General features: G+C 35.3%; 2 protein-coding genes across 2 annotated transcripts; both read right to left on the minus strand.

The window, feature by feature from the left end:
• Positions 1-304: 304 nt before the first annotated feature.
• On the minus strand, positions 305-2,265 carry LOC110920030 (glyoxylate/hydroxypyruvate reductase HPR3). The gene is made up of 2 exons (XM_022164272.2): positions 1,819-2,265; positions 305-841 (listed from the first exon to the last, which is right to left on the minus strand). Exons 1-2 carry the CDS (start codon positions 2,263-2,265, stop codon positions 305-307), a joined length of 984 nt encoding a protein of 327 aa, XP_022019964.1.
• Positions 2,266-7,638: 5,373 nt separating this feature from the next.
• Positions 7,639-12,056, minus strand: LOC110917268 (synaptotagmin-5). The gene is made up of 12 exons (XM_022161859.2): positions 11,859-12,056; positions 11,662-11,786; positions 10,778-10,879; positions 10,613-10,663; positions 10,382-10,502; positions 10,198-10,319; positions 10,004-10,102; positions 9,854-9,934; positions 9,668-9,753; positions 8,929-9,154; positions 8,687-8,851; positions 7,639-8,209 (listed from the first exon to the last, which is right to left on the minus strand). Exons 2-12 carry the CDS (start codon positions 11,764-11,766, stop codon positions 7,817-7,819), a joined length of 1,551 nt encoding a protein of 516 aa, XP_022017551.1. The 5' UTR covers positions 11,767-11,786; positions 11,859-12,056; the 3' UTR covers positions 7,639-7,816.
• Positions 12,057-13,141: the final 1,085 nt, after the last annotated feature.

A 13,141-nucleotide genomic window follows, 5' to 3' on the forward strand; every position in this document is an offset into this window, starting at 1 on the left:
CACCTAAAATTACTATTCTGTTTAAGAAGTTCGTGGCTCGAGGCTCGCTCGAAGTTCGCTCGAAAAAAGCTCGGCTCAAAGTAAGCTGGGTTTTAAACGAGCTGGCTCGGCTCGATTCGATTTTTAAACAAGCAGAGCCTGAGCCCACCCTGATTCGGTTCAGCTCGGCTCGTTTACAGCCTTATTCATGCGTAATTCCAATTTCATTGTCAACCAAACACATGAAGATTGGAATTGGGATTCCAATTCCATCAAATTCTGTGAACCAAACATCTTAAAAGATGGAATTCAAATTCCAATTCCCTTAAATTCCATTGAATTCCTGCGAACCAAACACTCCTAAAGGTTTGTTTGACAAGAATGCATCAAGATTCTTACATATATGATCATAAAGATTCCTACATGCCTCCTCGGTCACCGCACCATGATGAGGTGTCAATACAACGTTATCGAGTTTGAAAAGCTCTTCGGGAAAGTGGGGCTCGTTTTCAAAAACATCCAAACCAGCACCACCAATCTCCCCTTTGACCAAACATTCAACTAGTTCTTTCTCATTGATGATTGCTCCTCGGGCGATATTTACAATAACTCCTTCCTTTCCGAGAACCAACATCACTTCTCGATCGATCATGTGGTGTGTTTGCTCCGTTAAGGCGCAAGAAATGACCAAGATATCACTGTTGGCCACTAGTTGATGAATTGTAGGATAGAAAGGGAATGTCACGTGTGGTTTCATGGTTCTTGATGTGTACGAGATGATGCAACCCATGGCACGTAGTCGCGTCGCGATATGAAGCCCGATGTTTCCTAGTCCAACAATACCGACTCGCTTGCCACCTAACTGAAAATTGGAAATACTTTTAACCATTGTTTTTATAATCAGACCGAACCGGAAGTCTTTTTTTGGATTTTCCCTAGCCCTTATTATAAGTTAATTTTAGCTAGTGGGTGTGACTCCACAAATGAGAGGTTTGATATATGAACCCAATACCTCTTGTTTGAAAGTTGACAAACTTTAACGTTGGTAACTAAAATATAAAAATATGTGGTATGTATAGTATACGTATTTTTAAATTTCATACTTATTATTGAAATTTAATATTTAACTATAACATACTTTAAATGCATACTAGGCTAGAAACTCGCGTATTTAAAAATTACAAAACAATATTTTGAGATAAGATACAGAGTAAAGAACGGTTGATCCATGTGGTTAATCAAAATTTTGGATTTAGTCCTCAACTTTCTTAAAGTACAGGAGTGGTCCCTGTGATTTGAACTTTGTAATGCATTTAGTCTCTAACTTTTGCTAATGTATATGATGGTCCTTATGGTATGCACTTTGTAACATATTTAACCACTAAAGGTTGGGGACTAAATGCGTTACAAAGTGCAAACCACAGAGATCATCCGTGTACTTTTGACAAAAATTGGGGACTAAATACATTACAAACTGCAAATCATAGGGTCTATCCGTATACTTTTGAAAAACTAGTAGGGATTAATCCAAAATTTTGATTAACCACGAGGACCATCCGTGTAATTTACTCTATGATATATTTACAAAAATAAAAGATTAAATATGAAGGGTCTGGGGTGTGGGTGATTAGCTCCCCTGCTATTTGATTGGTCAACAAAATCCACCTTCGCGGCTCTATTTGTGAAAGGAGGCTTGTCACATGCAGCAAGGGGCCCGCGAAAGTGATGTGACGGACCGAAGGGGCGGTGGTGCCGGGCCTCGACGGGCCAAGGAGGCAACCCACACCCACCAGCCTAAAAAATTTGTTGTAACAATTCTTTCATGTAAATATAACAAACCTTATAAGTAAGAGGGTAGTCTCGTTGTCGGGGCCAAACCCTAGCCTTAACAAGTCGATTACCAGCACTAATTCTCTTCACAACATCAATCAACAACCCGACTGCCATATCCGCTACATCCTCCGAAAACGTCGATCCGGCATTGGCCACCACAATTCCACGGCGTTTGCATTCTCGGAGGTCAATATGGTTGACACCAATGGAACTAGCTAACACAAACCGAAGCTCCGGCAGGCTTTGGATGATCTCGGCAGTGACCGGGCTAACAGCCGAGCAGAAAATGGCTCTCACGTTACATGAATGCGTGGCAATGAATTGGTGGAGAGGAAGAGGGGTTTTCCATGGTTTTAAGAAGTTGAATTTTTCTGAAAATTCGGTTTCGTAGGTTTTGAAGACGAGCGGTGGACCGAGGACAAGAATCGCGGTGGCTAACGGTGGCGTTGTCATTGGACAGGCGATTCTCCAGTCCGCCAGAGAGTATGATATGGTATGTATGTATGTATGTATACGTATTTGCATGGGGTGGTTGAAGTCTTGAAACTAAAGCTAGTTATAAAATATAAGTTTAGTGGACATGATCCGTTTTAGTTGTGTTATAATAATCGTATTATTACTCTTTGGATCCTACAAAATGGAACATACATACATCGATAAATATATATGACTGAATATATAATACTTAGGTTAAACTGATCTATTTATAAACGGTTTGGATAAAGAAATTTCAAATAATTAGTAATAAAGATTCAGAAATTATATTATGTGTATTACTATTGTTTATCTTTATTTAACAAACGTTTTAAAAATAGGAAATAGGACACGAAGGGGTGAAATAAGAAATGCGAGAAAAAGAATTTTTGGTTCACATAATTGTGACGCATAGCACAACCAGATACAGATATATTAGGTATGGATTTTAGTACTTAAAGAAACGAATACTTTCTTTATGTCCAAAAATATTGCATATATGCAGTGATAATTTCATTAATAAAGTTTTTTTTGGCTTCTTATGAGCGGTTCTTAAACTTAAGTTTAATCGTAAACATGCCAAGCTGATCGTGAGCTATTCAAAAATAACTCGGTAAAAGCTTGAATTGAATCGAGCTTGAGTTTTCAACATAGAGTTTGACACCTGTCGAACTCGAGCCACACAAGTTAAACGAGTTGATTTCAGGTTTAGATAGACTTCAACTCATTAGTTAAAGGGCTTTTTCTTTTTCCTTTTAAATTACGCTAATGGTCAAGGATTATGTGTTTGTTCTAAGGATTATGAATTTTTTTTAGTGTTGTTTATTGTTGAGGCTTAGTTTAGAGATAATATGGTTGTCTTTGATCGCGCATTATCGTTTCAGGATTGGATAGGTTTAGTCATTGAATCTGATTAAAACCGTACCACTCCTTTAAAGAAGGGACGAAATGGTGCTGCTCTATTCTAGCATGGGAAAAAGTAGAATCAGTCCATTAGCTCCAAGATCTGGCATTTCCGACCCTCTAGACTCGATTGACATCCTTTTAGCAACCAAAATGAGTTTAATACTATGTATTATATGTATACCTTAGAGGTAACACAAAAAAAAAAAAAAAAAATACAGTCTAGTTGAATGGCATGTGATTCCTCCTTCAGAGCAAATATTGTTATGTATATGTTCGTAATTAATTAATTTGTTAAGTGGTGGCCCCTAGTTTGTTGAGTTGCATTGGTCACCCAAAAGGATAACCCGTAGTCTTTTTCATCAACTATTCGATTTAAACCAGTGTTTGATTGGATAAATTAACATACTAGATCACCATCGTATTTTCCACACCAATCATGTATATCCGTGTAGAACCGGACCATTTAGGGTGCTACCCCTTCAAAGGGAAATTGAGGTTCATGCCTCATGGTGTCACCCTTCGAAAGGAATTGGTTGTTGATGTCTTATAATTTTCATTTTCATTAATTTAGAACTTTGGAACCATTTTCACAAATCTTAGTTGGAACTTGGAACCATCAAAATAGAATACAAACAAGGGTAGGAATCGAAATAAAATTAATTATTTCAAGGTAAGATGTAGATAGCCTTAACTCTACCCCGTAGGAATAAAGAGGCTGCTTCCGGTGAGTCTCCGGCTCGAAAATTCTTTCAAGTAAAGAAAATTCTAATTCTAACACATTAAAAGAATTTAACATTTATTTCATATAATGAAGAAATTCAACTACATGAATTTGCATCATCCATCTCTAATAATCTAACTTATAATAAAAGACTCCAAATAATATCACATGACATTTTCTTCTGCAACCTCATAAATTTTATTTATATTTGTTTAATAAATTTCTTTTAATATTAATATTAATTAATGACTAATATATAAATATCACTTATTTTTATCCTTATCTTTATCTAAAATTAATAAATAACTTCAATTTTACAATTTAGACCCTTTGTTTTTTTACTTTTAACCAAAAGTTTTTCATCTTTTACAATTTAATGCCAACTCTTTTTTATTTTCAATTTTGGTCCACCATACTTTTCATCTTTCCCAAGTTTTTCGTTTCGTTCTAAATTTTATGAGTTAACGCACCGCAACGTGCGTGTGGGGTTCAACATTTTTTCATATGTTTTTTTCCCGTTTGACTGCCCCGTCGCATCACATCTATTTTTCTGCATTTGACAAGTTCGTCCTACACGCGGGTCCTGGATGGACTTAGTTATTTTTTCTATGTTTTACGTTTCAGTTTAATTTCTTAGCAACGAGCGCGCATGACTTAAAGATTTTACGTCTGTTTTTCGCTCGACGTTATTTTTTCCCGCTTTTATTTATTTTGTTTTTACGAGCTTTTCCGGTGTTGGTGGTCGATGACAATGGTATAGTATTGCTACTACTTAACGCAGTCTTATGACAACCGCTGCAAAGCAGTGGCTTAATACTAGTACTAAATATTAAATATCACTATAATAGTGTTTTACTTGTTTAACATATTTCCTCGATATGATTTCATAAAATAAAATCTGGCAAAAAATGTGTACTTTTTTCTTTTTTCCATATTTGATGTATGGGCTAATGTTGTTGGATCCTATGAAATTAAATCTATATTCAGTCAAACTTTTGTAGTAATCTATGCCTCTATGGGACTGGTGGTTATTTCATCGTACTTTCCACGTTTAATTAAGGTTTTATTATATTTTAGTTCAATTCTAAATAATTAATTTCGTATATACAATTACTAATTTACGGTAATTAATAAATATGCATTGAGACTTTCAAACATAGAAACACATCTTAGATCCAAAGGAATTCGTCAAAATCAAGCAAAATATAAGGTTACAATAACTATTATAGATTTTTTTTTTGAACATTGAATTTTATTAAAACAAACAACAACGCTGCAAAAACCACAAAAAAAGCACAACGACCAAAACCTAAACAATTACATTAGACTAAAAGAGCACCAAGCATACCAAGATACTAAAAGATACCGACTTACAATTAGACCTATGTTTGAACCATAAGAAACTAAAAGATGACTGAATCATTCCTTAATCATTTATATTAGAAAGAGTAAACTGCCATTTTGGTCCCTGAGGTTTGGGCAGTTTTGCCACTTTAGTCCAAAACTTTCATTTTGGTCCCTGTGGTTTCAGTTTTGTGCCATTTTGGTCCAAAAGTAAATTCAGCTCATATTCCTCAAATTAAATCCTTGTTTTTTGTCCTTATCTTCAGGGGTAAATTGGTCATTATCATTTTATTATAACTGATTATTAATTAATAGTAAAACTAAATAAAAAATCTTCATCTTCCCCAAATGAGTCACAAGCAAACCCTAATCCAAACCCCAATTCTCTGCAACCATCATCTTCTCCACCCCATTCTCCGCCACACCCACCATGCTCCACCACCACCCACCTCCCATAGCCACCCGCCGCTAACCCACGAGTTTGTTCCAGCACCCAAATCATCAAAATAATCATCAAATAGAGTATCATCATCATCATCATCATCTCTTCTCCAAACTCCTGCAACCATCATCTTCAAACAATTTACAGTTCTATGACATTCTCAAATAGAGTATCATCATCATCATCAATCAATGGGGAAATACATGAGGAAACCTAAATTCACCGGCAACACAATAGCTGTACTCGATGTTTCTCTCGGTGTTCGAACCAGAGCCAAAACCCTAGCGTTGCAGAAACTTCAAGCTCTCAATTCGTCCGCCGCAACGCCACCGTCTCCGGCGACGGTGACGGAACAACATACGGAATCATGTTATCTGGAACTAGGCAGCCGTAAGCTGGAGAAGCCTCTGGCTCAACGATTAACATGCTGCCAACAACGAAACCATAACCCTGGTGGTTTGAACTCTTCTTATTCCAGCGATGGGGGCTGGTAGTTTTCTAGGGTTCCGATTCGGTGGAGGGCGATGGCGGTTAGAGGTGGTGGAGTGTTTCTGGTGGGCGATGGCTATTAGAGGTGGTGGTGGATGTTATCCGGTTGGTGGTAGGTGTTTGATTAAGTTCTGTGTGTGTGTGGTGATAGAGTTGAGAGAGAGAGAGAGAGAGAGAGAGAGAGACTGACTGAGTTTCAGTTTTTATAATTTAGTTTTATTAATTTTAACTGATAATCAGTTATAATAAAACGTAAATGACTAAAATACCCCTGAGGAAAAGGACAAAAGTTGAGGGTTTAATTAGGGGAATCTGGTCTGTTTTCATTTTTGGACCAAAATGGCAATAAAACTGAAACCACAGGGACCCAATTGCAAAAAGTTTGAGATCTGGACTAAAGTGGCAAAATTGACCAAACCACAGGGACCAAAATGGCAGTTTACTCTATAAAGAGTTGAGGGAGGTCGTGCGTAACTGTAACATAATGGAGGGTTGTAGATGTAAGTTAAACAAACAAACCCAGTTAACTTAAACAAACCCAGTTAACAGAATGTGTCATCAATGAATTGAATTGAATTAGCTTCTTCTTCTTCTCTTATGTGTTCTTATCTTCGTCTCTTTATCCATCTCATATGCTTTATTAGTTGATTACCAAATTGTTCCAAACAGAAACCTAAAATATTTATCCTATGACGGCTAAACAATGCATCACCAATACATGTTGATTTTGGCCTACATAAATGGTTGACTATTAAACGCAAGATGGAATGTGTGGTGGCAAGGTGTCTACCTTCTGTCCAACAGATAAAATATTCAAATCATGCAAGGTGCTTGTATTTAGAAGTAGGTTAGTTTGTCGCTAAAAAAAGTTTGTTAGACAACCAAAAATCATTAAATAACAAGCTACCCAAATAGCTAAATAGAACTTGTAACTTAAGATTGTCTGACCCGCTGCACTTTCAGGCTAACCAACCCAGATAACCTGACCGTACCCTATCTCCCTGGTCTCATGTTTGCATATTAACGGTTACCCGTGAAGTTAGACCAAAATACTTATTGAACGCAAGTCTAGTGTAACAAACCTTAAAAGTAGGAACAAAATATTTATCATTTTATATTATTTGACCAGATTAATAAATAATAATCTTTTTAAATATTTTTTCACTCAGCTTTTTATAGTTGTAATTATAGTTTTACCTAAATCTATAAACAGAAACCTTAACAAACTAACCTAGCGTCTCAATCCTTCTAGTTTCCCCCAAACAACAGATTACTAACACCTTCAAACAGATCTATGTCCTTCCTTCCAAAGCTCACATCGAAATTAAGGTACGCAAATCCCTGCTTTCGCCACCTTATTAGATTATACGATACGGGGTCCCTGCATCGGATTTAGATCTGAATCCCAATACATGTTCAGAAATTAGAACCATGGGCGGAACTAGAGAGGTGAGGAGGGTCTGAATAGTATCATTCAAATATCCACATTAACAAGCGTCAATGATTTACAGTCAATCTACTTATTAAAATCTTAATACACAGAAAAAACAAAACGAAACGAAAATAAGAATCAAATTCACATAACAAGTCAATCATATTTGATAGACAACATATATAACCGACACTGGTTAGCGCGGTTTAGCCCCGCCATTTTCTTCAACAGAGTTCACGGGAGTCGATGCACCGCTCTTTTTAGAACCACTGGTTCCGGTGATGGTCCGCCCCATGAACTTTCCAGCCTTGCTTAGTCCGCTACCAACAGCCCCCAGCCCACTTCCAACCAGCCCAGCACCAGCGCCAACCCCAGAGACGACTCCACTTCCCACGAGCCCAACCCCAGAGATGACTCCTGTACCCACGAGCCCGACACCGGACCCAACTAACCCTGCGGCTCCATCAATGGCATCCATGGTGCTTCCAATTATTCCTTCTGCTTTGAGTCTCTTTTTCTCTTCCAGAATCCTCTTCTCTTCTTCTATAGCAGCATCTTGCTCTTCTTTGGTAAATTCATGATACTTGACCTATATACACATATATATTCCGATTTATAATTAGTTTTCTAGAGGAGGGTTCAATGGGGAATACTAAAAAAGTAGGGAACCGGTGAATCATGCACTTAACATGTTAAAAATCAATTTAAAAAAAAAATCGGAGCTTTTGCATATAAATATATATAGAAGCCTTTTTAATAATAAAAAAAAAAGAAACTCGAAAACTCAAGAACTCAAAAATCTTTTTTTTTTTTAAATCTTATAATACAGTAGAAAAAGGTAAAAATTATTTTTTATTGGAATAGCTTCTACACATCTTTATATGCAAAAGCTACGAAAATCTTTTGAAAAAAAGAAATAACTTTTAGCATTTTAAATTGAATTTTAAGATATATTTAACATGGTAAATACACTGTTCCCCGGACCCCCACTTTTTAGCGTTCCCCATTGAACCTCACACCAGTTTTCTATAATAATCAATTATATAAAGTGTGATCAGCTGCATACCTTGATTGTAAGAGTTCCTCTATCTTTCTTATCTTTTATCTTGAGCATATCAAGCGAAGGTTGCAATCTCAATTCAATCTCTTTTTCGACTTCTGGTTCGAGATCAATTAGAGACAATCTTGCTATCCCCAAACGCTTGTCTTGCCCAATGTCTTGATCCAAAACCTGTTTGGGGCCCACCACATATGATCAATATTACTCAACTAAAAAACATGTTTCCAAATAGAAGAAAAGATTTTAACCTCAAATACGGCAAACTGAGTCTCCTTGTCCTCTGCAATCAACTGAATTGGATGATTCCAAACAGGATTAAGGTTGTTATCAACAACCTTTGTTTTAAACTTTTCAAGTGGCCGAATATACGCAGTCACATAAGGATCAGATTTCCCGATCATTTCCATATTTTTCAAATTATTTGCTTTCACAATTGTTAATGAGACCAGTCCTTGTGGCTTAAGCTCCAGATCACTGCATAATATGACAATAATAAATATATTTTTCAAATTGTTTGCCTTCACAATTGTTAATGCCATTTTCGTCCCTGAGGTTTGGCCAGTTTTGCGACTTCCGTCCAAATGTTTGTTTTTTCGCATCTGGATCCAAAAGGTTTGAAATCTTGTCATTTTCATTCGGCTCGTTAACTCCATCCTTTTTTATCCGTTAAGTCAGGGGTATTTCCATGTCTTTTGTTGACTTAAAGGGCAATTCGGTCTTTTTCACTTTATGTACAAGAATCTAGCATAATGTACAAGTATTCAAAAGACCAAATTGTCCCTTAAGTTAACAAAAAAGACGAAAATTCCCCCGACTTGCCGAAGAAAAATAAATGGGGTTAACGAGCTGGATGAAAATGACAAGATTTCAAACCTTTTGGATCCAGATGCGAAAAAACAAACCTTTGGACGAAAGTCGCGAAACTGGCCAAACTAAATTAAATTTTTCATCTTTTACAAACAATATTAAACCGAGAACTATTATCACCTTGTATCCACATTTAAACCGCCAATTGGAACAACAATCCTATGTGGCCATTGAAGCATGTCGGTAACTATTGTCTTTACAGTATCCTACATGAATTAACAAGTAAATGTATGATGATTATCAGCCTAAATGAATCAGACAAAATTATTTAACGACGAACATTAATCACATCATAAACAAACTTACGTCAATCATATCGGATAGTCCAGGAATGGCTGTTAAACTTCCACCAACAGCCTTCAATGTATAGTCAATTTTTGGCTCTGGCTGATAAATTATATGGTAGGTCAATACGCATCGAGTTTCACATGTTTCAAAATAAAATATAAGTTATACCTCAGAGTGTAGAGCAACAACAACAGCAGAGATGCAGGGAATTTCTTCACAGAGCTGGAAAATAACACGAACAACTGTGAACACTTGGAGATCCTTCAGCTGTAAGCATTACAAGAACACACAATCTAATATTAGCACAATGATTCATAAACTTTATACGTGGAGGTGATTAATCATATCGTAAGTGTGCCGACCTGAATAGGTAAATTAGCAACAACTGCAGCTTCAACTCCTAGAACAATATTTGGATCACCTCCCCAACGTAAATCTATGTCCATCGTTATTTGACCTTTTTTAAGGCTCTGAACGCGAATACCTGCACATTTTAAGTAATTATATAAAATCGAAAACTCTAATTTGTGACTAATTATATGGTACCTTCAATCTTTGGGGGTACAGTCCCAAGAGAGAGTTTATTAAACTTTAATGATGTAATTCCAGCTGGGCGATAATCTTCCAATAGTGGTTCAACAGAATCCTTAATAATAATACGAGCTGCCTAAACATATAACATTTATCCAAAAATCCAGTAAGCCTAAGAACCCAATAAATTTAGAAAATATAAATGCAAAATTTATCTATAATGAATATTCAACATAGAGAACTTACTTCTTCGACATATGGCCAAAGTTTGCTTAACTGTTTATTCAGCCATTTCACCTGAAACATCAAGCCAAGAAGATTAGAAACATTCAACACAAGGTTTTATGATATTTTGACGATTGAAAAAACATACAAAGTTAACGTAATTATTTGTCTTTTGAAAGTGCTAACCTGTTCATAAACAGGGAAAGATATCCATTCTGGAAAGTTGTCACCGCAGATTTTCCTCAAATCATCTCTGTTGAGACATCCAAGGAGTTTTATGTCAACTGCCTGAGGAAGAAACAATGCATCTCAATATGTTGGAATATCATTTCATCTCAAAAGAAAGATATTACACTATTTCAGTGCTACAAAGTCAACATGGTCATCTTAAATTATTGTTACTACAAGTACGTCAAAAAGTAAACACCATCATGTTAACAGCAAATGTGTCAATGCAGCTCCTTGACCAGTTGACCCTCCGTTCAAGCCATATGTTCATTGTCAAGATATCGTTACGCTATTTTAAGGTTCACAGTATGCTTAACGAGTAAATTTAGTTCAACTTTTTTTCAAAAACATAAGTAGATGAAGTGAAACAAAATTCCAGCATGTTTGACTACAAACAAGAATTTCAAAGTGTTTGACTATTAGGGTCAAACATGAATTCTTACCGAATGGAAGAAAACATAGGTGGTTGTGGTTGTGGTTTGACCTCAAGTCAAACATCCCACTCCTAAAAACCGAAACTCGTGTAGTTACGCGTTAACATATCAGATTTCATTCAAGAACCTTTGCAGCTTAAAAGCCACAAAAAATCAGAGTCTATCCTCAGCCTCACAACCATCTTTACATCCTATAACTAAACCTAATAAAGTCAACATTGAAAAAACCCCTAAAGTAACATTTCTTGAACAAGCTATGATCACTGATCTATCTAATTTCAGTCACACAGCTCTTACTTAAACCCTAAGTAAACAAAATCAGTAGCAAAAGTAAACCCTAGCAATCAAATTAACAAACATATGATGAAAATCAGAGCAAGATATCAACAAACCCTAACAAGTAATTACCTTAGCGATTCGTTTACTGCTTCGATACCTCATCATCTGACGGAAACCAGCCATAATCGCAATCCCGAGTATGGTCCCCATAAGAATTCCAGAAATCAGCCCCATTGTTTATCAGTTTCAACTCACTGAAAGCAAATTTACGATCAATAAAACAGGAGAGAGAAAGTGAAAGTGAAAGAGGTGAAGATTATTGTTACCGATTGAAGTAGATCAAAGCTTAAACTGGTGTGTTGTTTGTTTCTCTCTCTAAAAGTCGCAATCGGCTTCGTTGTTGAGTTGGATTGGTTTATGCAACAGTTAATGGGGTCGGTGTAGCCAATTGCTTCAGTTGCAGAATATCTTCTTGTTGGATGAATTTGAGAGGAAAGAAACAGGTAAAGGTAACGTTCAATTTAATAATATTATTAATGTTAGTTAACCAAGATACTTAATTAAACAAGAACGTAAGTTAATATCATTTTATCACTATGATATCTTGATAACAAGAACGTAAGTTAATATCATTTCATCACTATAGAATTTATATGATATTTTGATAGCATTCGCTATTCGGATCAAGGAAAAACTTTTACGAGTTGTGAGAATTTAAAGAATCGACATTCTCGTGCAAGTTTTGCCCTCATTTTTTTCACGCTCAGTGGCGGACCCATAAATTTTTTTATGAGGGCGGGGCATATTTTTAAAGATTTTAGGGCCCTAAATATTTAAAAAAAAAAATCGGTTCATATTGGGTCGTATCGGGTCGGTCCGGGTCATGTAAAACAAAAGAATATCAAGCTAAAATTTATGTAATTATCAAAAACATGCCAAACGTCATTACAAACATATTTAAAAGAGTTAATTACATAAATGGGTCCTGTGGTTTATACCTAATTTCGCCTTTGGGTACTAACTTTATTTTTTAACAGGTTTAGGTTCTATGGTTTCAATTTTGTAACACATTTGGGTACTAACACCAAAATTAGTTAATTAATGACTAAAATACCCTTGTATTTTTTTTAAGTTTATCAATGTAACACATTTGGGTACTAACACCTAATTTTATTTAAGTTTAAATCAATTTTACAAAATTTATTTATTTTTTTTATTTTCATATTTTTATTATATCTCTTAATTAACATAAACTCTATTTATTTTTTTTATTTTCATATTTTTATTTAACATAAAATCTATTTGTTACACCAGTATTTTTTTAAATAATTATTTTAAATAAAATCTACTAGCTATATAGTTTTATGTAAATTAAATTTCTTACTCGTTTTAAATAATGTAAACCTTAATCATTTTCAATTTTCGATTGAAATGATTGATAATAATAAATATCTTTCATGTAAAAAAATTTAAGCTTTTTTTTAACTCGTTTTTTTTTTCATTTACATTTTACTATTTTAGAAAGATATTTAATTTACATAAAACTGTATAGCTAGGTATTTTAGATAAAACTATATAGCTAGGTATTTTAGATAAAACTAAAAAAATT

This window comes from Helianthus annuus, chromosome 16, assembly GCF_002127325.2.
Source record: "Helianthus annuus cultivar XRQ/B chromosome 16, HanXRQr2.0-SUNRISE, whole genome shotgun sequence".
NCBI classification, from domain to species: domain Eukaryota; kingdom Viridiplantae; phylum Streptophyta; class Magnoliopsida; order Asterales; family Asteraceae; genus Helianthus; species Helianthus annuus.

Excerpts from the sequence above, each read along its gene's own strand:
- LOC110920030 (XM_022164272.2), bottom strand. The coding sequence starts at position 2,265 with ATGACAACGCCACCGTTAGCCACCGCGATTCTTGTCCTCGGTCCACCG. Across the intron at positions 842-1,818 it reads ACTACCCTCTTACTTATAAG|TTAGGTGGCAAGCGAGTCGG; the intron begins GTTTGTTATATT and ends TCCAATTTTCAG.
- LOC110917268 (XM_022161859.2), bottom strand. The coding sequence starts at position 11,766 with ATGGGGCTGATTTCTGGAATTCTTATGGGGACCATACTCGGGATTGCG. Across the intron at positions 10,664-10,777 it reads CTTTCCCTGTTTATGAACAG|GTGAAATGGCTGAATAAACA; the intron begins GTTAGCACTTTC and ends TTGATGTTTCAG. Across the intron at positions 10,503-10,612 it reads TTTGGCCATATGTCGAAGAA|GCAGCTCGTATTATTATTAA; the intron begins GTAAGTTCTCTA and ends TTATATGTTTAG.